The sequence below is a fragment of the Meleagris gallopavo genome, chromosome 1 (assembly GCF_000146605.3).
Source record: "Meleagris gallopavo isolate NT-WF06-2002-E0010 breed Aviagen turkey brand Nicholas breeding stock chromosome 1, Turkey_5.1, whole genome shotgun sequence".
NCBI classification, from domain to species: domain Eukaryota; kingdom Metazoa; phylum Chordata; class Aves; order Galliformes; family Phasianidae; genus Meleagris; species Meleagris gallopavo.
Genome location: NC_015011.2, coordinates 111,634,589 through 111,662,053, shown reverse-complemented (window position 1 = coordinate 111,662,053; position 27,465 = coordinate 111,634,589). Strand labels below are relative to the sequence as shown.

Genomic DNA, 27,465 nt, shown 5'->3' with positions numbered 1-27,465 from the left:
TTTTTAAACTTATGTACACTCTACCTCTGCTGACATATGTCATGGTGTCCTAGACACACAGGGGAAAGGCAAGGAAAACTACTGATACACTTTTCTCAACTTCAGATTAAACACATTGATGAGAGAAATGGTAGGAAAATTGTTCAGTTGCAGTAATACTAAAGTGTTTTTCAATTAGAAAATATATTTGCGTAATTACAAGATATGCTCAACTAGAACAGTTGAAACTAAAAATATACTTAGTTATATATATATATATGCTTTTTTTTTGTATAAGTTATATACAAAAAATATCTTTATGATCAGGGAAACTAAAAAAAATTGTATTTTCTATGTATTCATATGTTATGTTCCTCCTCACAAACAGCTCAGCACCTCCTATTCCATCTTCTCCATGACCCTCTATCCTTCAACAATTCCATTTATTTATTTCCTTCTAATTTTCTTTCCCAACAAAAAAATGCACAAAGTATTCCCAGTTTCCTCTAGCATCCCTGAAACAACATCTTGGCAAAAGACACTAATTGCCCTAATGTTTCCAGGAACTGCAAACACTGACTGGCCAGGCCAGCAGGCTATTAGGAACAGATACACAGTGAGTGCATACTGCCCAACTTTTGCATAGATGGATAATAATTTTGTCAGTTTCTGTAAAATTTCAATGCTTTATAAAAACTTCAGGAACATTGTATTCTCAAACCCTTTCTCTGATTTCTAAAACAATGAAATTGGCCACTGGTTTCAAACCATTGGAGGAGGAATGACTCGTTAACGAATAGTATTATTTCAGATGTGTTTGGTTACATACGTGGATACGTGAATATTAATAGCAAATCAGCAATGGCAGTAATATTGGCTATTGTAATACACAATCTTTAGGCCTATGGATAGAAAAAGAGTTGCCACATTATTGCAAAAGTTTACCTTGTATGTTAACCTGTTCTTGGTATAATTGGGCACCCACAGTAGTTGTTGAGCAACTTGTCTCACTTGGCAATCTATTACAATATGATCCTGTGCCAGAGGTTTCTTCCCAATTCCCTTAAGGTTAAAGATGCTTTCAATGCCACCTGTAGTATTTTGAAGAATAAGTCTTCCCTAAGACGAAGAAAGAAGAATAAAAGTTTCAGCACTTTAAAAGTCTTTTAAAAGATTTGGCAGCCAAATCAACTGCTTCAGTCTATTATTATCAAATCCAGGCAACAAAGCAAACGTACAGGAAAGATTCCAGATAAGTTTCCTACCTCTTATGTAAATTATGCTGTTAAACAGAAGAAAATTAAGGAAACAATGCTTTTCTTCTTAATTTCTCTAAATTATTAACTTTAACAAAATAAAGCCTTCACAATCCCAGATTTTATACTTCTTAGTCTCTTACTGGAAAACAAATGTAACACCCAAGAAAATACGTTCTCATCCATTCCCAATCCTCACATAAAATATAATTTTTCTCAATCACCTAATCTGTCCTTCAGCTAAAATGTTCTTCACGATTATTAGTCATCAAAGGACTCAGGGCTTTTGGCTTTTAATACTTTAATAATTATAATACTGGATTACCAAAATGCATTACATTTCATAGGTAATTCATGCAGATGGATTACTAATCTTTCACAGAATAATTTGCTTTTGTCTCTGGCAATCCTCCACAAATTTAAATTGCATCCTGCAGACAAAGTCTCAGCTATCGTATAAGTAAAAAATACGTATACTGCTTCTTTTTAAAGGTACCATAGTCTCCCCTCTTCAGTTTTAGCATTAAGAATAGTAATTACTATGATGGCAAAAGCCACTTCTAAGCAGTAGCTCAATTTATAACACATTATTTTACGATACAGCAGGGTACTATCAACAAATCTCACCTATGTTGTAATTAAAAGTGCTCAATACTACTACTTCATTTTTATGTGGCAAAATAAAATTTAAAATATGTATTTAAATTCAGATTAACACAATGCACATTTTTCTGGTCAGAACTCAGAATCTCTGTGGAATAACTAGTCAATTCATTGAAACTGAGGGTTTGATAGAAGAGTAAATAAAGGAAAAACAGTAAGGAGTGAAGGGGAAATCTCTGTCTACCTTTAAGTTTAGTAAAGTTGGATCCTTTAGTTTTTTTTTTCCTTCAGCTAATAGCAAATCTTCTAATTTCTGACTAATTCACAAAATCTCTCAAGCAAATGCTTAATGCTAGCAGTTGATTAAGCACTTTCATAAGCTGGAGTCTGGCATAAATTTTATTTAAAAAAGCTTTCTTTTTAAACGCTTTCAAACTAATTTCCTTCTTACCATTGTTAAGCACTCAGCAATTGGCTTGAACATGAGAGGATACAGAGCTATTTCACCTAGACCCACATTTATTGAAGGAGGGCCAGAAAAGCCCTGTCCTTCCAAAACTGCTTCAAGTTTCCAGTCCTGGCTAGACATGTTTCTCTGAAATCAAAGTAAAGACATAAATTAGATTATGCTTTTAAACTTCTTAATATGCATTTCAGCTTTTACTCTCAGTTATAATCAAATCAGAGCATGGTTCTCTTTCTTTCCCAAGCTACTGGAACAGAGCACCTTCTAAATCCCTTATTCCAGGAAAACAGAGTTCCTAGCAATACTTTCAGTATCAATACTGTCAGCAAGACTTGTTAGATAAAAATTCATGATATAGCCAAAGGTCAAGATGGAATTTATAAGTAACATTAAAACATTTACATGCATCTTTAAGGTCCTGCTTAATGCCTGCCAAAATTATATTTCTTTTGCATCTGTGGATAACACTAGCAAATGTCTTAAAAGTGTAGATGTGGTGTATTAACATATATTGCCTCATTTTGCCACTTACTGTACTACAGGACCAGCCTCGCTTTCTAATTAAAGACTGTCTCCCAAAGGAGTATTTACAGTCCTGTTTTCTCAGAAATTGGTTTTTCAAGAGACTGATCTATTTTAAAGAATGGTTATGCGAGGTAGCATGAAACCCTGTTTTAGAAACATGTTTTGTCTTGCATATAGACACATCACAGTACTGCTTGATTATGGCTGGAAGCGAGATATTTTGTAATAAATGTTTGTGGACTTTATATTTAAATAATCCTATTCAGGCAACCAAGAATCCAATCTGCAAAAAAATAAATATCAATCTGAAAAGGAGAAAATAAACTGAACTCAAGAGCTAATATCAGCCTTGTCAAAACAGAGAAGATTGGTCTAGTCAACAAAAAAAATGAAGTAACCTTCTGACACAGAATGAAGATAAATGCCAGAGGTAAGATTTGGATTTTGGAGAATAGAGACTATACCCATTCCAATTCTGGCTTTCATCTTTGAAAGTCTCTTAAACTCAGCTATCTCAGCCTTAGAAATAAAGAAATACCACCAACTATGGTCATCAGAGCTAACTTACTAGCATGGCATGAGATCTGCAACAACAAGTAAATTTCATAGTAGTTGAGTACAAATGCCTGTTTGGAAATGTGAGATTCATACAGTGCCTTATTTTTTCAAAATACTTCTATTACTGTGATCTCCAATTCTGTAATAATAATAATTGGAACATCTTTGGTAAAAAACATGAAAGTAAAAAAGTAATTTATCTCAGTATCCTCATGGTGAAGATAAAATGAAGGTAAGAAAAAGACAACAGAAGATTATTCTTCTTCTCGTGCATTTTTCCCCCCACGTCAGGATCAACTTTATCCTTTTGAAAATGAGCCTGAATAGTTCTAAGACTAGCAGGTCATCAGTCTTTGAACACTGCTTGAACTGTGGCAGTTTGAAGACATGGCCACTGCCCTGGGGAGAGTGTTCCAGGGCCTGACCATCCTCTGGTGAAGAAAACTGTTCTAACACCCAACCTGACCCTCCCTTGATGCATCTTCAAAATTTCCCTTGGTATCTTTACTCTAAGAACTGTCAGAAACTGCCAGATTTTCCCAATAAGCTCTATATTATGTCCAATACGGACTTTGATTAATAATACTCCAAGTCAGTATTTAAATGCTTTTGTGGATTTTGCAATACTGAGTTTTAAATGTATTGATCAAGAGCTCACTTTTTAAACTCCTGAATCTTAATTTAGTTTGTCGAAATAAAGTTTCGAACTTACTATTGGAATATTCTGAATCACTGCCTGGTAAGCTGGAGTTAGAAATTCAATCTCTGCTTCAACATCATCTGTATTCACTACACATTTAATCACATAGACACGAAAATCTCGTGAGGACTTCAGGAGAATCTGACAGTGGTAGCAACCAGGACCCGGAGGAATGAATTTTATAGGAAGCTCAACTGCATCAGTTCTGTCTGAAAACAAACAAACAAAACAATACAATGCAGTGTTGCAAAACATGGAATTTACACACAGGATTTGGGAAGAGTTCCAGCAAATGGTAGAAGCTTCCTCCTAGCAGTACATAAAATAATTTGAAATGAACAATGGAATCTTAGAAATATTATCATAATTATCAGAACTTTAATTTTCCTAAAATAAAGGTATATTTAAACATTCAAACACCATTTTCTACTTTCTTTAACTGCACACAGAGATAATTTTTTTAAAAAAGATTTATTAAACCTAACAGATTTAGTAGAAAAGTTTATTGTGTAAGAACTTTTGTAGATATCAAAAAAGTACACTAGATACTACTGAATACTTTAGTCAACAATCAGCAGGAGAGAGACTGGAGAGAACAGACCCTATTTGATAGCCTCAACAGTAATGGGAATCCTGCTATGCTTAAGTAGTTCTTATGAGAGCTTCCTATTTGACATTTCCTATGCTCAATTTTGGATTGAAAGTCTGGGTTTCCAAAAAATGACAGAAATATTCAAGTTAGTACAGAATCATAAAAATTCCAGCTTGCCAATCAATTGTATGTAAGAAAAACTCACCATAATAATGTCTAGAGTAAGGAAAAAGCCATGTAAACTCTGTCCGCATTTGAACATATTCAGGACTAAATTTGTAATCTACTCAGACTTTTTCCTCTGCTCCTGCTTACAGAAAGGATCTCATATACCTCCTATATTCAGTTCTCCCCTCCCTGCAATGAACAGCAAACTGAAGCTTTCTTCTTGCCTTATGTCCTCTGTACTTCAGTCTTTTACACAAGAATAGTGCAAGTTCAAGAGACGAATCATACTGAATGATGTTATTAATCTTTTCACATTACTTGGCCATCAAAAAGATTATAAATTGCACCACAGGTTTAACCCTCTATGAAATAAATGAGTTTGTTCACTTTTAAAGACAAGATTAATGGCCTGGTAATTTTTGAATTATTACTTTTAATTCTATCTTGTCACCAAACTATTATCCCCACTGGCTATCTTCTAGTGAAGTTGACCTGAGTTTGCCAGTTATGCAAAGGATAGAAGTGTCCATTCTTCAGTTCATGAAGAATTTTCTTCTTCTACAATAACTATTTTAGGATACTGAAACAAAACGCATACTTCAAATTTTAAATGCCCATTTAAAATACTCACATTTCAAGATAAAATAGAATTAAAACATATTTAAAGAAAGGTAACACAGTGTGTTGAAAGCTCCAAAATACTTCTTTGTGAATTCCTTTGTGCACTGAATGGAAATTTGTATTACTAATGCTCAGGGGTCTCTTTAACTCTATTGAATTGACTTTTGTCTTTCATTGAAGTTTCAGTCAGTAATGTCTCCTGCAGAAAAATTAAAAAACAATCATTCTGTTCCACAATAATAATATTTAATTTGTCATTTCTTTTATCAAAATATTTGTTTCTTGTGCATAAAAAATAACACTGAATAATAAGTTACTTGATTCTTTGAAATGGAAAGTCATTTTATCATTTTTATTTAACAAAGCAAGTATTTTGTACAGTAAGACATGGTTTCCGTAGTGAGACAATCTCTGCATCAAAATGATTACAAAAACCACATCTGCGATTTATAAATGAAAGTGGTTTTTGCCTGGGAAAAAAAAAAATCATGCAAATTTTAAATGTCATCAGGTAAACTGGGCTTAAAAATGTCTTATTTTAACATGTTTTCTTCTTACTCAGCCCCGTAAAATACACTGCTAAAATTAATTAGGAACTAATTAACAAACAGCTCTTGAACCATGAGCTTTGGATTCTCCTACTCTTGTGAGTGTCCTACTTAATTTGAGGCAGTCATGGTGCCTTTATTTTTAGTCTAAGCTCCAATCTTAGGTTCTCTTAGTTCATCTGGTGAAGCAGAGCACTCTTCCCATAGCTGTCTCTTGTCTGATAATGAGGAAATGTTGAGAAGGAACAACAGCTTGAACATTCTTGTGCTGAGAAGGGCAGGGAAGAATCACCATCTAAATATTGGTCAAATGAGCTATATGCTCATTTATATACTTTATATATACTTTTAAAAAAATAAAACACTTCATGAGAAGTTTATTTTTATAGACTTGTTCTAGACAAATGCCTATGGGAAACATTTACCTGATTCTGAATGTGAATTGAATTTTGACGTGAAACAGCTGTCAAAACAGCTCTTATGAAAGTAGAACGTTTGGCGTGTATCACAACCACACATTCTTGAAAAGCTAATTTACAGCACATAAGTGTTGGTCTTGTTCTCTGGCAACTGCCTGGCATCTTATGCCATTTACTTGATACAAAAGACAATCTGATCACCATCTGGAATCAGTAACACCTGTGTCTTTTGGTTACCGCTCATTTTAGGTCTGCCTGGCCTGAATTCAAAGTTAATCTTCTGTGTTAGCCAAACAACAGTATCTTTCAAAGAAAAATGTCACTTCCTGTGGACATTAAGGAAAAGCACATTCTACAGTTTAGTAATAAAAGTGCTTTGTGGATTTATTCCTATTTAATCCAATTACAAACTGTGGGAGGAGGGAAATAAAGAGAAATACTATTCTTTTATACCCCAATCAGTTGGAATAATTTCTGAAGGTAGGAAACTGCATGCCTTCAGCAGTTAGTCAACCAGCTGTACACTTTATCAGCTTTCATTCAGCAATATCTGTTCTAAAAGTAAAAGCTCAATTTCACAACGAACTTAACTCAGCCTCTGACACTGTGCATGTCACAAGGAATTGGCTACATTAACCTGAAGACCGAATTTGCAAGTATTGACTCTCGTAAGGTTGAATAACCAATATATAATATTGAAGAGGCTACACTCTTGACTTCTGTTTATGTATCAGGTCATCTGACTTAGAACATCAGTCTACCCAGTAGTCTTGAAAAAGCAATTACTCTTCTGTATACTTAATGACTGCTGACATGCTCTGAAATTTTTGCTATCATTGTGTGCGCTCATTTGCTAACATTTTCTCAGCTTTATCTAAACACATGGGAAGAAGAATATTGAAGCAGCCCACTAACTGATTATTGATTCTTTTTCCCACATAAATGCAGTATATCCTTACAAATCTAATCAAACAGTAAAATACATTTGATCAATCAGAAAATCAAGATAATGCTGGAAAGAGAAAACAGGTTTTTTTTTCTTAATTGATTTAAAAATTAAAAATGTCATTACCATTTGCAAAATCTTATCACAAATACTCAGCAGTCATGCTCACATATCAAATTCAGAAATTGATGAGTGACACCACAGTGAGGTAGAACAAAGCTTCTTTTGTGTTGGGTTTAGGGTTTGTTTGTTCGTTAGCTTTTTAATAAACTATTGATAATAGTTTATAATAAAATAATTTGCCCTCAGTATTTGTCGAGAATAGTTGTGAAAAGTATAGAAAAAAGGAGGCTGCACAGTAAACTATGCCAATGGGCAACTGTAATCTATCCAAATAAAAAGTTTCTTTCATATAACTTAAGAAAGATAGTAAAGCTAACATGCTTTCTTAAATCATCTAATGGTCTCTTCTGAGATCTAGTGGTGATGAGAAATGGGCACAGAACATGAGATTTGTTACTGGCTTTAGAGAAGCAGTACTTTCTATGTCTCACAAAAGTAACAGTGACTGCAAAGACAAAGATAAGCCCTGACATTGACAATCACGTAAGAATTTGTTAGAGCTCAGTGGTAAAAACCTTAATCATATATCAGCATCCTCAGCCCTAAAGGATTCATCTGTCAAGTAAGGGTGAAGCCTTCCCTTTCTATCCACAAATTCTTCTCCTAGGCAGATTCTGGATTTCACTGAATCTTTTGGAGGACAGTACTAAATTCTGAAGATGGAACAAGGTGGAAGACACTCTGATATATTTTCTTCACCACAGCATTAAGCTTATTCACACACCAGCATAAGAAAAATATGTTTTTCACGGTACATCAAAAAAGCTAGCAAATACAAGTATTCTCCACTGAATCTGCTACTGCAGGTATTAAAAAAAAAAAAAATACAGTCTAATATTTTATATCTCTCTTACGCAAGCGCAAAACAACTTTCTACAAATATATATATAATATAATACATATATTTTTTTCAATAATGCAGCTGACATGAAAATTGTAAAGACCTTATTTCACCATTTTTCAAAACCACAATTTGAAACAGAATAATATTTTAAATCAATTCTTTGCATAGAGGCAGAGTACAAAAGAAATGTTACCTTTTACACTTTTAATCCCATTTGTGGTTCTCTATCCTGGATGATTAAGACCACCAAATGTAATTAAATTTTATTACTGTGCACCCAGTTAAATCATAGAACTGAGCTCTGAAGGTCTTAACATGTGCGAGAGTTAGAGGGAAGTCTCAGAATATAAACAGTATAATGAAGCTATAACAAAATCCATGTTTCGGACAGTAACTAAGTAATTATGCTTAAAAAGATTAAGACTTTATGCTTTCAAAAAAAAAAAAACACTAAGATACTGAAAAATTTATATAGCATGAGGACCACAGAACACTAGGATGAGACAACAGAATTACTGATAACACTTTATAAAAGAATAGATTTAAGGCCTTAGGAAATTGCTTTAGGTAAAGAAAAAGAAGTTTCCGCTGATTAAAACCACTGCTGAGAAAGTATACAAGACATTTAAAAGTCATAGAAAGCACGAGGTAAGGTTGACCACAAGTCATGAAAAAGTGCAAATTTTAAAATAACATATTTCTCAAGAATATGAAGTGATTAGGAAATATTACTAACATGTAAAAATCCATATTATAGATTATACAGTGGAGATATTTTTTACTTAGCTATCTGATATGACTGCATAAAACATAAAAAAGGAAATTCTTGAAAAACATATTTCTTATTAAACAGTCAGAATTAAGTATGTCAAATAATGTTTTAAAACTTAATTTTTAGTTTTAGTTGTTCTGCACTTATTGATGAATATAGTAACGAGCATATAACATTTCTAATTACAATCACAGAATCATAGAATAGCAGGGGTAGGAAGGGACTCAAGATATCATCAAGTCCAACCCCCCATTCCAACATAAACATCAGATACAAAACATGCAAACATCTACTCCTAACACAATTGCATCTTGCTATTTCCACATTTAGATCTTGCCCTTTTGAATAGATAACAATAAGGGCAAAAAAATAGGCAATGAGTCAATTAAACAACTTGGTTACATAAAAATTTGTTCTATAACAAAAGAACTGCGTGTGGTATGACAGCAACTTAATTAAACTTGCTGGTTATGCTGCTGAAAAATTATCACAACTCTTTCTTAATCTTCTCTGATTTTTATTAAAGTTTAAGCTTTCTTGGGAAAGAACGGGAAACGGAGTAGGAAAGACGTATGAGGTTACCCTATTATTATAGCTACCTAATAATGAGTGAAACTTTTACTGTACAGTTTACTTTAGAAAGACTTATGGCTCTTTTGTTTTGTACTGCTATCTCTGTGTTCTAAGCATCAGCCATCACACTATTTCTCACATAACTTCAAGGTCACATCTTCCTTTTATCACCAGCACAAAGGGAATGACTCCCTGATTAATAAGAGATTATGGCAAGAGATGGGAAAATGGAAAATAAAGGGATAGAGCCATTTGTTTCTTGAATTCATTTTGTTCTGGAAACACATAAATAGAGACAAGGAAGGATAGTCAAAGCATTTCTGCACATGCTACATCCAAGAAAACTGGCAAATTGTCTGTTTGGCGAAGCATGGAGGTGTTTTGGGACGCTAAATCTCTGTTGCTTAAAATCTGGAGCCATTATTTGAATTCCAATTGACATTTTAGCCTTTTCATTTCATTCTCTAGTAACATCCATAAGAACAAAAAACAATTTATTTCAAGATTACGTATGCCTTACCTGAGTTTCTACATACTTAAATTCATTATCCTTTGACATAAGCATCATAATTTTTTTTACTGTCAATTGCTTTTAACCTGAGCTATATAAAAGGACTAAATTCTTTTCTAGGCTACTGCTTATGATATGAAGTTACTAAAGCCTTTTAAGATCATATTCAAAGACAATGGTACTGTGGCATATGGTCTTTTTATAACCCAAAATTTTTACTTTGCAAAGAATCATAAGTTCAAGCTGCATCTTGAAGAGGACTTTTAGGAGGATGAGTTCTCAAGCTGGAATTCAAGAACAGCAAAGGTTTCCTAACAGTCTCTGTATGAAATGCAGCTGGGTTGAGCTTAGACTGTGTCCTCAGACAATGTGCTGATGTTATTTTCACTAGATGACCTCCTTCCACATACAGTAAAAACACAGACTATATCTCATGTAATACTGACATACAGCAGGGGCTATGCTTTAACTGCTTTGGAAGCATACAGAATTCAAAACAATTGCTCCTGTCCTAATTATTCTTTTCTAGCCCTGGAATATTCTATGGTTTATCTTTTTACAATTCTTTCCAAGTTTCTGTTAACTTCTGATAGACACAGGAAGCTCAACTTCTGAACTAGTTCTTCTGTCAATACTCTGTACTGAGGCAAGACCATCTCCCCACGTCTCACTGCAAACATGTCTAATTTATCTTCACTGCAGACACTTCTAATTCATCTTTAGATCATATTCATCATTTTAGTATTAGGAAAGGACTTAAAATGAAATAATAAATTGTGTTGCTCTGTCAAGCCATTTCAATAACAAATGCTTTCTAAAACCAGTCTCTAATCTGATTTAGTATGCACTGTTCTCAGTGCACAGACACTATAATCTAAATGGAACAATTTCTGACCTGACAGAAATTCTTTAATTTTCCCCCCAGGAAGCAAACAAACAAACAAAAAAATGCACCTGGCATACAATGAGTATGAAAACAAACATAGGCCATGAAAGTACATGACCAGGTCCACAGGTCAGTGAGAACTACAGGAACTTTCAGAAAGAGTCTACTGATCAAGATTCACGAATAGCGATCAGAAGAATCTATGGATTTTTCACATTAGTGGCTGACCATATTTCAAGCTTTTAATAAATGTACCACAGCTTTTAATCAACCAACAAAGCCAGAAGTTATTTTTCTATGCTGTTATCAGTTAGCAGTGGTACAATACATTATCTGTGACACAAACGTGCATAGACCAGGTATATAGAAACTTACACATTGTTCTAGTTCTTTTATGAAATGCAACCTAGAATGCTTTTAAGGCTTACATAAATCATTTAAAAAACTAGCAAAAAAAAAAAAGAGATCAAAACAGAAGCCAAGCAAAAACATTTAAGATTTCAGTGTAAAACACAGAATACAAGAACAGTCAGAAGTTTATGAAAAATAATCAAAGCTGCCAAGACCACTGTGAAGACTGACCCATAACCTTTTATTAATGAAGAACAGGGAGCAAAGACTATACAATTAGATGACACTTCCCTCAGGCTGACTGAGGTGGAACATAAGAAAACAGGCAGTAAAACGTAAAATTTAAGCGCAGATCAGCCCTCCATCAGAAGACAGAGAAATAAGCACAAATTCAGAATCTGACAGATAAACAGTGCAAATTATTTCCTTTTTTTAGAACAAGCCTGCTGTGGTTATGTGTCACTGACAAAATCAATGGTATGTGGAAATCGTTGTTTTGAGCTAATAAGATAGATCTTGGATATTAATGAAAAAGACAAGGCTGAGGACTTGAGCAGTAGTAGAATAGAGACAATGACCATTTTCTGAATATGTTAAGGGAATCCTAGCAAACTAACTTTTCTGGGAGAATAAGTCAAATCCATCTTATTTAAGAACATTCTTACCTATTTTCTCAGGCAAAACCACTTTTTCTGAAGGACCTTTCAAATTAACTCTGCTAGATGCCAACATGGGAATAGAGAGCTTCTCAGGAACCACAAAGAATTCTTGCATGCTCACTTGTATACTATAATCCATGTACTTCAACTCTGGAGGGGATTGACGTGGTTTTAAGAGTTCATATCTCTGGAAGTAAAGAAATAACATATACATACGAAAATCATAATAATTTCAGGTTAAGAAATGTGAAATGAGACAGGCTTAAAATTGTAATTCTGTAATTGAATTGGTAATTAGGCCCGTTACATAGAAATGGTTGAGAGGTGCTTCTAAATAAAAACTGTCTGATAAATATTTTTTTAGACATCGTGTATCTGAAACATTAAAACTAATACACATTGAGATTTATAGCTAAACCACCTCCTGCTCAGAAACTTTTCTGCAAGCCTTGTAAGCTTTTCAAGGAAGACCAAAAAGAAAAAAAATATTAAACTAACAATTTACTTTGTATCGGATGTAGATGTGCTTCTTCATTTACTTCATAATATTTCTAAATAATGAAAAACATGAAAAAAGCATATTTTGTGAGCAATAACTATATAGTTATTAATACATAGTTATATAATGATATAGTTATTAATACATAAATATTGACAATATATTTGAGGAATCAAAGATTTAAAATTAACTTTATGGACAAATAATCTCCTCCTGTTGGCACTGTTAATCAACCGCATGAAACAGGTTAGTAAAATTTAGCACAGTACAAAAAAGCAAGTTCCAAATAGGCATTTAAATCTCATAGCAAAAATTAAGTTAGACACCTGATGGAAAGCATTACAGAAATAATGCCTTATTTAATACACAACTTGGCCACTACTGCAATTTTGGATCTGTTAACATGTTATATTTGCAATGATCAAGATCAACTGTAAGTTCAACAAAGTTAGTAATTTTAGTAACTCTAATAATCAAAGACAACCAAAATAGATTCCTTTTTTCCAGCAAGAAAAAGAAAGTGACTTAAGTAAACACAAGTAAAACTTACAGTTTAATAAAAATGGAAAACATGCAATTATTTACAGCAATTTTACAGGTACAAGTGGACCGACAACTAGTAGAAATGTAAGAGCAATTTTCATTCTCTCCATCCATTACATAAAAAATTTATACTTGTAGGAAGTGGGTATAAAGGTGTAAAGGAAATGAAAAAGAGACTGCTAGATATTCAGCAGAAATTCCAGATTTCTCTCCAACCTATCATATATCTCCCAAAGGATTTAATGAGTCTAAACAATTCATCTAACCACGGGAGCTTTGGAGAGGGTATTTTTTATTCAGGAATTGGGGAGGGCCTATTTAGACAACAAACAAAGAAGCATAGTTCAGCTCCAAATTAAGTGGCAGAACACAAGTTCCTTTCAAATACAAAAAGTTTCTTCAATAAATTTCACCAGAACTTCTATACTGCCACTTTTATACAGACAGTAAGTAATAATTCATGACAAAAAGAATAAATAGGAACACTTATCAGAAATTTATCTGCACAGTGAATTACTATACTGAAAAATAATTTTGAATGAAGTCTTTTCTACAGCAGTGTATAGAAGAAATACTTCATTTAATTTCTCATGAACAACTAAAATACTTTCTGTACATGAAGAACATACCTCTTTTTGCACCTTATTTTCAATTCTCACGTGATTCAGTGTTAGTATTCATCATCATACATTTCATAACTTATAGTCCTCTATTGTTTACAGTCTAGTTAATTTTAGCACTCACATTAGATCTTAGCATACTTAGTGGCAAAAAGAACATTCCTTTTATGTTCTGTTTTGAATAATTTCACAGCTTCACAGCAGTTGAAGTACTGTTGCACTCAACAGTACTCTAATATTAAAGGACTTCAATTTTAAAAAGTTTATAAGCAGCATACTAGGTACAATCCAAAAGAAAAATATTTGAGTCCAAATTACATGGTTACAATCCCTGTCCTGTGGCAAACGTATAACATATTAAACCTACTTTTTATTTTTCTCATTTAATTTCCTCTGTATTACTTTTTAAATTTATCTGTAACCAAACACATACATTAAACAATATCAAGGACACTAGGGAAGATTTTCTTCCATAGCACTGGGAATCATGCAGACTGGGAACCATATTTAAGGAAATGTCCAACTGGAAAACTGGAATACAGCTTCTCAACAATCTGCCACATGGGAAATTAAATAATCAAACCCAGTGTTTTATCAAAATGCATAGAAATGTATATTTTAATTCTGTGTAAGAGAAAAGTTTAGTTTGGCATTATCGCTATTATAAATTTATTCACATATAGTAATTGAATGTTTACTGGACTATCTAGGGAGAATTTTTTTGCTTCTAGATGCTGACTTCTTGGAAAAATATCACCAGCTAGAAATTATGTATGGATAGGGAGCTATAGTTTAAGGAATATTTGCAGTTTTCCAAAACTATTGTGTATTGATTGCAAAAAGAGAAGAAGTATTTCCTGTTCATCAATTTATTCTTCATATAGACAAGTCTGTTCTTATAAAAAATAAATATAAAAAATTCCATTTGAGAATTTTCATGAGCATAAGAAAGAATTCTAATACAGATAATTACAATGTATTACATAGAACACGGTATCTTTTTTAATCAAGTTATATTTTTCAGAAGATAACTGAAATAAAATATCAATGTTCCATTTAACAGCAGCAAAGATTTCTTAAAGGAAGCACTTCTTAACAGCATGAGTGAGAAAGTAGCTTCTGCAGTGTCTGAGGACAATGAGGATTGGTAACTGTCAGATTACAGAACGTGTAAAAAAAACATAACTCCATTACACTATTTCCTGAAACTTTAAAATTCATTCATTTTAAAAATTCATTCCTAAAAACAAGAACAACTAATTAATTCCAGGACCAGAATACTGACTTTTCTCACCTCTATTCTGGACAGCCCTAGCAATGCTGTTGCAGCTCTGACACTACTGCTATCCAGAGTTCCTGTGATCTTTCTTCTTTTATATTCAATAGTTGACATCTGCTGTTGAGCAGCAATAGCCAGAGCTCTTTCTCTTGATTCATTGATCAGTGGAATCCTGAGTTTTTCCTCGAGAGTCTGTCCAAGTCTACATTTCAAATATAAAATTGGCTCTACTGCACTTGGATCTATTTAAATAAAAACACAATTAAAAAAAAAAGGAAAAAAAAAGACAAGTATCGTAACTGTACTAGAGCATTTAAAATCCTTAGCCTGCAAAGAAAAGTCTGAACACAACATTCCTTTGATAGTCACTTATATGCTATTTATCTACTTACTTATTTTCCTTATAATTTATTTGTTATTATTACTAGGGAAATATACATTAACGTAAATCAAAACGCAAATGGAAAATTCAAAAATCCTACATCGGCTTAAAACTATTACAGTAGTAGCAAAACTTTAAAAAAAAAGTCTTTCTTCTACCTAAAAGATACAACTATTCTTTTATCCCTGTAGAATATATTGCATCCCTACAAGCAGGAACTACTAGCAATGTAATTCTAATTAGAGATGGTAAAATTCAATTTTTTTCCAAATACATTGCTTTGCGATCCACAGTTCTCATCAAAGCTCTCTGAACTAAATAGCAACAGATATTTCCTCATCCCTCATACATGTGCACTTGACTTAAACAAACACTTTCACTAATTAAAATATTAGTGGTAAGAAACCATCTTGGAAGGAAAATAAGTGTGTGATAGAACCTTTGTGCACACAGTGGTACCAAACAATCCTAGAAAATGAAAGTTTTATCTTATTAGGCAAGCCTTTACAGAAAAGGATTGGAAACAAATTATATTTAAGAGCAAAATGGATTTCTGCTATTTCATGCAAATGCTATAAATGAAAATCATCTTGCACTGTTCTGTTTAGTTTTAGATTCACAGCAGAGAAGTTTTCATAACTGACATATGTCTCTGTATCTTTATTTTTTCAGTGAATGTTTGTTACAATGTCTAGTTGATCCACAAATTCAAATATTCTCAACAGCGGTTTTCTTTGAATCTCAGCCCTTTGAATCTCAGAGATATGAAGATCATAAGATAAGAAGGTCCCACAAATGTGACCCTGAGCAGACTAATTCCAGGGTTAAAAGCAAGAAAGAGCTTGTAGTAACTAAAAGTTCCAGGTAAAGTCTAGAGCACATTACACGTTTTACGTATCACTGCTATTCGTAATGGAGATCTATTTCTGTCTCTCGTCAATGAATATCTGTAGAACACTGACTTTCCTACCGAAAACCACAAAAGCAGAATTAAGAAAAAATGGCTGCTGAAAACCAAGACTGTAACATACTACAAGTCTTCAGTTGTTTTGACCTCTGATAACGGTTTTTATTTCACAATGATCCAGAATGGGATGTACTTAACTTAATGAATGGCCATACTCTTGAATTAACTGCTTATACAAGAACAGCCTCTGCATAACTCACATATAAGGGTGCAAGAGACCTTGATTATTTTGGGGTTGAGTACGTTGTAAAAACTGTCAGCATATAATCACTATAATATTTTTATATCAAGCATAGAAAAGATCTTAGTGTGAGGTAAAATGAATTTATAATCAGTTATACAATCCAGGTTTTTCCTTTCTGTTTTCATAAGAATAGTTAAAATACTTGAATACAAAATATTAGAGGGTCTTCAAAAGAAGTAACATAGAAATGACCTAATTTGACCTGTGTCATCTTTGATTTTTACCACATTAAATCTGTCCTGTCAGAAAATCTCTTGGAAGAAACATAATCTCTAACATATTAAAATTTGTTCACCCAAAAACACACCCAGGACTCAGTCATGGAGAAGTATGTCTCAATCACAATCAGTGAAATAGGCCATATATGTAACGATCATTTCCAGGTTACTTACTGTCAGACATTTCAACATTTCTTAACAAACAACAGGAAGAACAGTAACATAACTTCCTAATGTGTATCACATTCTTTAGTCTCAGAACATAAAGTATATGTATTTCAAATAACAGCCACGCGTTTCTGTAATAGGAATGACAGCAATTTATCACTGGATGAAGACAAAACTATATCTGTAAAATCACAATACAGTATACAAAACATTATAAAACTAGAAAGACTAGTCAAAGATGACTTGCCCTGGTATATCTGACTACAATCTACATTCTGAAGTAGAAAATAAGAGAAATTATGAGAAGATATTCATATAAACTGTATTGAAAACAACTTTACACAGATGTTGAATACAATAGCTAAAAACTAGCTAACTTCAGCATTGAAGGGAATGTACTGGAGAACATTAAAATAAATGTCTCATAATTACACTGTACTACAAACAACCTGCTTATATCAGATATAATTAATGAATTTTAGCAAAAATCGTTGGGAACTAAAGAATATTTGTGAAGTAGATTGATTTTCTCTATGTTTCTCTCCCACCATCCATTTACTTTACCTTCTAATGTACTGCTAACATGCAAAACATTTGGACTATCCATTGGAAGCAGTTCTGAAGGCAAAGGTATGTCACCTGCTCCTTCTACAAGATATACAAATTCTCCAATCTGAAACACAGAAACACATAATCAATTTGCAATTCTGGAAGAACCATCATTTTGGAACTGTGCTCAAATAAAAGCAAATTACTGTTTCAAACCCTGGTATGATAATCATGTTTCTTTAATTATTATATCTGAAAAATAAAAAATTTCAGAGATGAATCCTTTTCAATACATTTTAAGTGAATGACAATACTTTGAACCACATGTACAATAGTAAATTCTTATTATGTGCTATAGCCATATATATTTAAACACGTATACCAGTTGCCTTGATTGCTTTTCACTGTTAGGAACTGTAATTTTGAGCCAGTAACGTTTTCAAGAAAGCAAACAAGAGCAGAAGTCAAAGTAGGCTACCATCAGGTACAAATTATCCACTGAGAAGAAAATAAGTTAACAAATCTTATTTAATCCATCAAAAATAATTAAAGCCTTATAGGAGCTTCAAAGCAAACATAAACATGGCCTAGAAAAAAAGACAGTAATTTGTCATGAAGGAAAGTATAAATTAATGATCAGAGAAATAACACTTTCAGTCATTCAAAAAATAAATTAAAAAAAATTAAAAAGGGTCAATTGAAATAGAAAAAAAAGCATTACTAAAAAAGAAAAAAGAAAATTCAATAAAGTACAGTTTGAAGTTACAAAGAGGACATCTCAAAACTAAAAATACCTAAATTAGGTACTTGTATATTTACTAGGAGATTTAGTACATATATTATTGCTTTATTAATTTCTGCATTTTTTAATTACTGTAAATTTTTTTTTGATCACTTAACTGATTGATTGCAATGTAGGGGATCAAATGGTGCTGCAACAAAACATATAACTTGCCACAAAAGGTCATCTCTTATTTTTCCCATAAACAACATTCCATAAAATCCTGCCTTAAAAATGCATATCAGTCATTTATCCTGCGTTCCAGATATGAGGGGAAAAAAATCTTTATATCATTTTGCTCATCTGCCAAACTAGGCATTTTTTTCTCTGTAATATTGGTCAATAACAGATGAGTCTGTTTTTTATTTTATTCCAAGCTTCATCAAATATTTACACTAAGGCTGGCAACACTGCAGTTATGTTTCTGACCCCTTTTCCAAAAGGAAATCCATTCAATTTTCCTGGCACTCTCTCTCCTTTCTTGGTTCAAGAGTTCAGAGAAATCTTCCTTAACAGGGATTAAAGAATCCTACAGCAAAATTGGTTTCCCACATATAAACTAATAGCCACTCCTGGGAGCCAATTTAAAGAGAAATCATTCCTATTTGATACAGCATTTTGAATCCATAAGGACTATTAACAAACTCACAGCATGTACAACTAATTTCATGAAGGTACTGGTTGCTAGGTTACCAATTCTACTACCAATTACTTTTCTTGTCATTGCTGATAACAACATGCTTATACGTATGAACAAGTTTCCCCGTTTCTCTCCCTGCTTTGAAAATATATTGCTTTTTGATCTACATAACATGTAAATCCTGTTTTCTGTTTGTGATCTTGAGGAATGGGGGCTTAGCAAAGACTGGGGTCAGGACCCTGAACTCAGGGAGAGTAAACTTTAGGTTGTTCAAGGAATTGTTGATTGAGATCTTCTGGGAAGATCTTTAGATCTTACCCTCAGCAAGGTTGTGGATGACACCAAGCTTAGTGGTGTGGTCAACACATTAAATGGAAGGGGTGCCATCCAGAGGGACCTTGAAAAACTTGAAAGGTAAGCCTGGATGACCTCAGGAAATTCAACATAACAAAGTGCAAGGCTGCCCAGATTGGTCGTGGATGCTCCATCCCTGGAGGTGTTCAAGACCAGGTTGGATGGCTGGGCATCCTGGTCTAGTATCAGATCTGGAGGTTGGTAGACCTGACTGAGGCAGGAGGGTTGGAACTTAATGATCCTTGGAGTCCCTTCAAACCAAAGCCATTCTATGATTCTTTGTGCTGAAGTTTTCTCAGCAAAATGGGTACCTTCTTGTATTTTATTAATTTAGCTGGTAACCTCTTGGTTTCAATGTTTTATATTTCCAGTTTTCAGGAACTGCACAAGAGAAAGCGTAAATATTTTGTAGAGTTTACTCTTAATAAAATATAGTCAATAAAATAGCGATTGAATTATTATTAGACATTTATCTAATTCCACTGTTAAATGATATCCCAAATGCAAGTATAACTGCTAAGAATATGCAGTTCTCCATGAAAATCAGTAATTAAGAGCAGATAGTAAAGTGTTCACTTAATAAGCCAATTAATTTCATTTTGGACATTTAGCTGTAGAAGTTCTGAGTGACAATTTTTAACTATAAATTCATATATTATTACCATTGAAATCAAAGAAAACAAAGAAATATTGAAACACATCATTAAGAAGTGTTAAACAATTTGTGCCATCACTTACAGATTAGAAAACTTAACACAGAGATTCAAAAAATTCTGCATCTTAAGTAGGCCAACTAACTAGTAACAGTTTAGGTTCTTGCTTTTAATATAGATAAACAATTAATGCAATGACAGATTCCTAGGGAGAGTCAAATCCAACTAGTGATTTGGATCTCAACTTCTTAACTGATTTTAATGAAGCTACATTCTTACTCACACTACTGTTTTTGCTTATTTGTTACAAAGGGTAGGAAACGTAAAATTAAGTGAATTATTGATTACAGATAGCACAAGTCCATATTTGAATGACACCAGTTTCATTATTATATGAAGTCACTTGTTCATCATACAACTTGATCGCCATACAGCTACAGTTGTCTGTCAGTGAGAAAATGGAGCAACTGAAATATTGCAGCCATATATACAATACTTAAGAAAGCCAAGCTATATATTTGTGTCAGGATCTTCCTGTCATTACTACATAGTTGTATATAGTTGAGCTAAATCATGACAGTGTTCTGTGACAGTTGACTTGCATAAATTAATCACGGTATATAAAAGGCTACAAACTAAATCAAATGAATTATCTCTTACCACAATCTATCAACCTTCCTCAAAATATTTCTAGCTTTGTGCACCTTTTCTGTCCCTTAAAACATCTCTTTTTAACTAAATGAAATTAATGTCTTTTTAGTATCTTCCATCACAAAGAAACCATTGCATACTTTTGGTCATTCTTACTTCTCTTTTTTAATCCTTATTTCCTATTATATTGTTAGCTGGAGTGACTAGAACTCCAGACAAAGTTCAAGATGTGAAACTACAGCTTGTTATATGGGTAAGAGGGTTCCTATTTTGATAATTATTTCTTCCACTAAAAAATTCTCTTTTTGAATGACGCTGAGCACTGCATTGATTTTGTTTTCACAGAACTAAGAACAAAAATAGCTAAGTTCTGACACAGTGGCTTTTATATAACTTCTGTGGAGGTGATTCTATGATCTCAGTAAGTTAAGGCTATGGCGCACGCTTACTGTCTGACTGTTGGCATTAACAGAACATATCTCTTTCAAGATAATTTGCTTTTCAAGAAACTCAAGACAATTTGTTCTGACTTTGAATGGGATAGAGGTAATTTTCTCTGAAGAAGCTTACATGATGTTATGTTTTGGATTTTTAATGAAAATGCTGGTAATAATACAGAGTTGTATTAGCTGCTGCAGAGCAGCACTTAAACAAAGCCGAGGACATTCCAACCTGTCATGCTTCCCTGCCAGTGTACAGCTGTGGGTGCAAAAGTTGCTGGGAGGCAATAGAACAAGGACAGCCGATCTAAACTGGCCAAAGGATATTCCATACCATATAGCATCATGCTGAACAATAAAATTGGAGGGAAAGCAGAAGGAAGGACGTTTGGCATGATGGCATTGATCATTCCAAGAAACTGTTACCCATGATGAGCCCTGCTTCTCTGGATTTGACAGTCTTACATCTGCCTGTCAATGGGGTATAGTGGACAAAATTTTATTTTGATTTGCTTGCACAAGCAGTTTTTGCTTTCTCTCTTAAATTGCTTTTTATCTCAATCCCTGAGTTCTTCCACTTTTACTCTTCTGATTCTCTGCCTCACCCCGCAACAGAGGGGAGTGCCTACTGGAGTTAAACCACAACTGAACAGTGTGTTCTTTAAAGTTTGCAATCATGGCTTTCTTTACTTAAAAAAAAAAATAAATAAATAATAATTGCCAGTGGTTTCAAATATCAAATAGGGTCAGACAAACAGGTTTGAGCATCATTGTATTGGTCTTATTTTCCTTTAAAAATAAGGGAAAAATAAAAATGGCCAGGTGCTATAACCTGGTTAAACAATACAAACAAACACCAAACATACAAATACTGAACACTAGCAGTAATCACTTGCTCTGTAGTAAGCAAAAGCATGGAAGCTAAGAACCTGCAGGAGAAAAAGAATAAGTCGTGTAGTTTTGGATGTATTCTTACAAATCACAAAAACAAACAAAAAACAAAACACAGAATAGCAGATACATGTAATGGCATAAAGAAAAAACTGAAACACAGTTTATATTATGGATGTAAGAAACAGAATGCAAGCCTTGAGATCAACCACACATAAAAGAGGATTAGACAAACAACAGGATGTTGAAAAACATTGATAGCTGATAGCTGCAAAACACAGCAAAGAGGTTAAAGAGGTGAAAAGAGAAAATAAGAAGGTTGTGGCCACTGAGATATAGGATTACAGGAATATCAAAAGAGTTGTATTGCAAATTTTAAACTCTGAAAGTTGATCAGAAATAGGTCTTGGTAATTTGATTAAATCAATTTCATTTAAAAACAAAGGAAATCTCAGATTACATGAATCAAGGGTCAGTATTCATGTACAACAGGCAAATGCTTTTAATTTCTTTTCTTGATATAAAAGAACGGTGAATTTTGATTTAAATTTCTTTGCTAAAACTTGCAGCTTTGTGCAATCTCCTGATCTTCTTAAGCAACATTTGCCTGAAATAATTATATGAATATTATTCTTCAACCAAAACAAACAAACAAACAACAACAAAAAAACAGAAAATGAAAATATTTTCACTTCCGCAAGTCTGAGCATAGATCACCTGAAACATCTGAAAGCTTTACAGAAATTATCTTAATTGACTAGGATATCATGTGAAAACCACTTAAAGAACTTAGTTTCCATTCTTACCATTTCATTAGCCAGAATGACAGTGCAATAACGTTTTTCCAGATTAAATGGAAGAAAGTGAATCTCTAGGGCTGCAGAACTTCTCCCTGCCAAGAACAGTTTTTCCTGGGGAATGAAGAACTCAGGCAGGAGGCTGGACTGGACAGCTGTCAAAAAAGTTTTAATGGTTGCTCAGCTAGAACAGAACGAGACATAATATATTGCATCTGCCTAGGATACTGCATACAGCCTGCTGTAACAGTTGGTATTAAAGGTATTCCAACGTTACACTTGTGTAAACCTCCTGCAATATTGCATGCTGTTGGACTGGGTGATCTTGCAGGTCTTTTCCAACCTTGGTGATTCTATGATTCTATGATTATTGCATGTACTGAAACAAAATCAAAGAAAATAGAGTGTTCTCACTATCAATAAAAACTCTTTAAAGATGTACAGCCTATAACTAAATAACTCCTCTTTAATACTCCAGTTTAATACTATTTAAATGAACTGCCTTGCCCTCAGCAGCAGAAAGATGTTGTTATAATATGAAATTCTCCAGAATTAATAATAACTAAGTTCAGTCAAGCTTACTTTTTTTGCACTGCTTTAAATTAAACATTGTGTTGACAAATTACATTCTTCCTAAGACACTAAGAATCTTACCGGTGAATGTGGCAGGTTCAGGCAACTTTCTCAGTGAATGCTTTTCCCTTACTAACCAAATTTGGGTAATGTACAACAGTTTAGAATTTGATTTGTGTTCAGCCTTGGCTGTCTAACACTCTAGAAAGGTCAACAGACTGGAAAGCAGAAATGCAGGTAACTGAAATGAAGACAGATCACGGAACTGTAGAATGGATGAGGCTGGAAGGGTCCCCTGCAGTTTATCTGGTTCAACCCAGCATGTTCAAGCCGGGCTAAATAAGAAACTTACTTCACACTCTGGCTAATTAAATATAAATGATTCACCACCTCCCTCCCAAACACCAAGAGCTTCACTAAAGAAAACCGTAATCATCCGCACCTCCCACGTCCAAATACTACTTCTCCCCATAATTCAAACTGAAGGAATAGTTTTCAAACAAAAGGAATTTCCCAACATTCACAATTCAGCCAACAGCTAAGTTGCACATGAATCTGCTGTTTCCAAAGCTAATATAAACGACTACAAAAACAAACAAATATAAAGGTCCATTTTTACCCTTCCATCCAACAGGGTAATGCCTTTTTTTTTTTTTTTTAATTATTTAATTTTTTTCTCACTGTTTTACTATTTCCCAAACTAGTCTCCTGTTCAAATGTTTCTCATCCAAAGTATTTCAAACTGTGGAACAGTGAGTCTTGTGAGAGCCCTCCCTCCTTACCTGCTCCCTGGATTGTGAAAAATTAAACAGTTGCCAAAGGAGGCACATTCACTACATAATTCAGATTTAATAAAAGCAGCCTTATACTGTGGCTGCTCCAAGAAAAACAAAAATGTATTTCCTGATGCCTGCTTTCCACTTAGGACTTCTCTTGCCCCTTAACAGTAATGTCTCCTCAGTTCAGGATGTAAACACAGAGAAGACTCTTATTTAGGTTTTGTTTGCCATGTTACAGAGAGAAGAATGAAAAATTATTGTCACAGCAGAATTACACTTCTATAAGAAATAAAAGCATACATTTAGGTTCCTACAAATCTAAAACATAATAAATGTCTCTGCAGCTCTGATCTGAAGCTAAGCTTGCTTTGAAAGCTGTTCATAAATTACTACAATAGTTGTAAACTACTTCATTAGTTAAGGTAAATACATTTTTATGAATTTTTACGAATGCTGTATTAGTTAGCTGTTAATCATATCTCAGAATACAATATGAGAAATTAACGTAAATGGAAGGGTAGGTGATTCAAATTAGATTACAAATCTGTTCTCCATATACCTTCATGAAAACAAATATTTTCCAAAAGGACAGAATTCATTTTGTAAGGTCAAATTTTGCTCAAGAGGACTTTTGACAGCTTCAGATTCATATGTTTTTACAGAACTTTTTCATTTTCTGTTTCATAGGAAATAAAAACAATATCTGTACTATCTATGGATACTTTCAAAGATAAGCAGAAAAGCTGAAGCTCCAGAGCAAACTCCCGTGCAGTCTTAAAAGAATGAAATAAGCACTTTTAAATTTATTTATGTTAAAGTCACTAGGCCTATAGTGCAGCTTTAAAAATAAATTAACTCAATTCAACAAATAATACATTCTACTAAATAATAATTACCAAGTGTATTTTCAGATTTCAGAATCAGATGCTTTAATTGCTACTAATAAGGTAAGAGGTTATAGTGCTATAGAGATACTTACAGCAATTAAAGTTTCTGACTTCATTTGGCTCTTTGGGCAGTGTCCTGTTTTCACAGTTTAGCACATTATTTTCAGAACTAGAAGGAAACAAAGGAAAGCAATAGACCAAAACTGGACATTAGTATTTCTGTTAATAGACAGATTTTTTTTCTTTTTGTATACATAAATACAGGAAATTCAAATGTTTTCAATGAAAAAAATATATATATATTTTGGAACCAACTATTTATCAACAATGGTTACTTAATTTCTTTGATATACATTGGGAGTCATATTTATAACGAAAGTAGAACAAGGTTCCTCAGTTAACTTCTGTAATAACTCTGCAGTATTCATATAAACCAAACTCTATGTTAAAAAAAAATATATATATATTAGTCAAAAGCATTCCCGTCCAATAATACCTTCTACACAATTTTTCTCTTTATCAGTTCAGTATCCTATGACAATAGATAATTATTCCCTGGTACACCCTGAGGTCTTGAAATGCAAAATGCAAAGGCCTTGCATTTCACTGATAACTCAGTTGATTTCATATCAGTTTTTCAATGTTCCCCTTAAAAGCTATTCTAGAAATACATCTAAAAATCCTATTTATTTAACGTTACATACCAGTAGATTTAAAAGATATATTACAATTTCTATTCAGAGCATAAAACAGCGTGGTTTCATCCTACTATACCTTAACAGGAAAAATTAGACAAGTTAATCACTAAATGCAATTTTCTAAAATAAATATTTTAAATAAATATCTCTGCTCTCCAAGACATACTATACTGTTTCAAAACACCAAATTTTGGTATAGTCTCAAAAATACTTAAATGATCTCACAGCAGTTCCCAGACTGAATCAGTAGCACACAAACTATTTAAAACTTATAAGCTATCATTTTCTCCTAGAGGAAATGGGCTACAATTATTTAAGAAAAAAAACGCAATATAGGCAGTTGAACATTTGCATTTTTCTTGGCAAAAAAATAGGGAGATATGAATCGTTATCTTCCTGCTTCAGTTAATTTAGTTCACTTGCAAAGTTCTTTTCCACAAGGCTATAGCCCTGAAGAAGTAGAATGAGAAAGTCTGGAAACAGCTAAGCTTGTTTCTCCCAACCTCTTTTACACCAAGGCTACAGAAATGGTCCATAAACAGTAATAGTGCAATTAATCACTCACATGTAACCTAACAAATTTTTTTCTGAAAAAGGAGAAAAAGGAATGAAGAGGATAAATTTTAACCTAAGCACCCTACTCTGTTCATGATACTATTGTTTTCCAAGTGAACTTGAAATGAACAGATATGCCTGAAAAAAAAAAGTTTACAACACTCTTTGCTTATTCCCATTCCTCCAAATCAAACTGTGCTTCTTATTTTCTCTTTTTTTTTATTACTTTTTTTTCTTTTTTTTTTCTTTTTTTTTTTTGTCCTTCACAAATAATTTCTACCAGTGTTGAAGGAGTTCAGGAGTTCTGCTGTTACATTTACGGAAGGACAGTTTTGTTTAATTTAAAGTAAGTACAGGCAAAAGCCAACAGCTGATGAAAAAAAATTCTATAATGTATCTTAAAAAAAAATAACTGCAAGTAAATTTTTCAGCTCTAGACTTGGGTTTAATATTATCTACACATAAAAGTAATTCTCCTCTAGCAGTAAAATTTGATGAGCCAGCTTAAAGCAAACAATTATAATGTACAGCATTTGCTAGCTACTTGGTCCCTCTTACAGTGTTAATCTTGCTGTGCTAAAAAAAAATCACAACCTTAAATAAATTTACTTGTAAAATTCTCAGAATATGATACCCTAGAGATTCAGTTTAATATCTATACTTTTTTTTATTTTTCAGAAGGGAAAATGATCTCTGAAGTATGTGGATTCAACATAATATATATTTTATACTAAGAAATAATTATTTATCTTATTTCACATAAAAGTACAAAATTACAAATTTCCTATTTCAGTGCTTTACCTTCGAATAAGAATGCCCAGGTGTGATTGTGAAGACAGAGACTAGAGCAAAGAAATCATTACAGAAACCATGAACTGTTTAAAAGCTATATGAAAACTGACAACAAATATAATAATGTAATGATGACATTATACATTAAGACCATACATAACACAACAAGTCTTCACTGGGGTTTTCATAAATCCCATTTTTGGAGGCGAATGACTGAGAAACTTGTTGCACTGATATGAAGGTCTATCTCTATAAGTTTATTCTCACAAAAATAAAGTAGTGAAGATGAATGAAGGGGAAAAAGAAAGAAAACTGTTTTGTGGCAGATATACATTATGTCTCATTCCACTAAAATAAAATAAATAACAACTCTTGCAATAATAAAAATTAGAAGAATATAATTGT

The 27,465-nt window shown here is 33.1% G+C and overlaps 1 protein-coding gene across 1 annotated transcript in view; it reads right to left on the bottom strand.

The window, feature by feature from the left end:
• The window catches only part of CFAP47 (cilia and flagella associated protein 47), a 252,655-nt gene that overhangs the window by 127,726 nt on the left and 97,464 nt on the right, over positions 1–27,465 (bottom strand). The window contains 8 exon segments of the mRNA XM_031556783.1: positions 925–1,098; positions 2,290–2,433; positions 4,100–4,296; positions 12,107–12,287; positions 15,057–15,283; positions 17,585–17,693; positions 22,786–22,931; positions 25,108–25,184. Of these exon segments, the coding sequence (XP_031412643.1) occupies positions 925–1,098; positions 2,290–2,433; positions 4,100–4,296; positions 12,107–12,287; positions 15,057–15,283; positions 17,585–17,693; positions 22,786–22,931; positions 25,108–25,184 (1,255 nt within the window).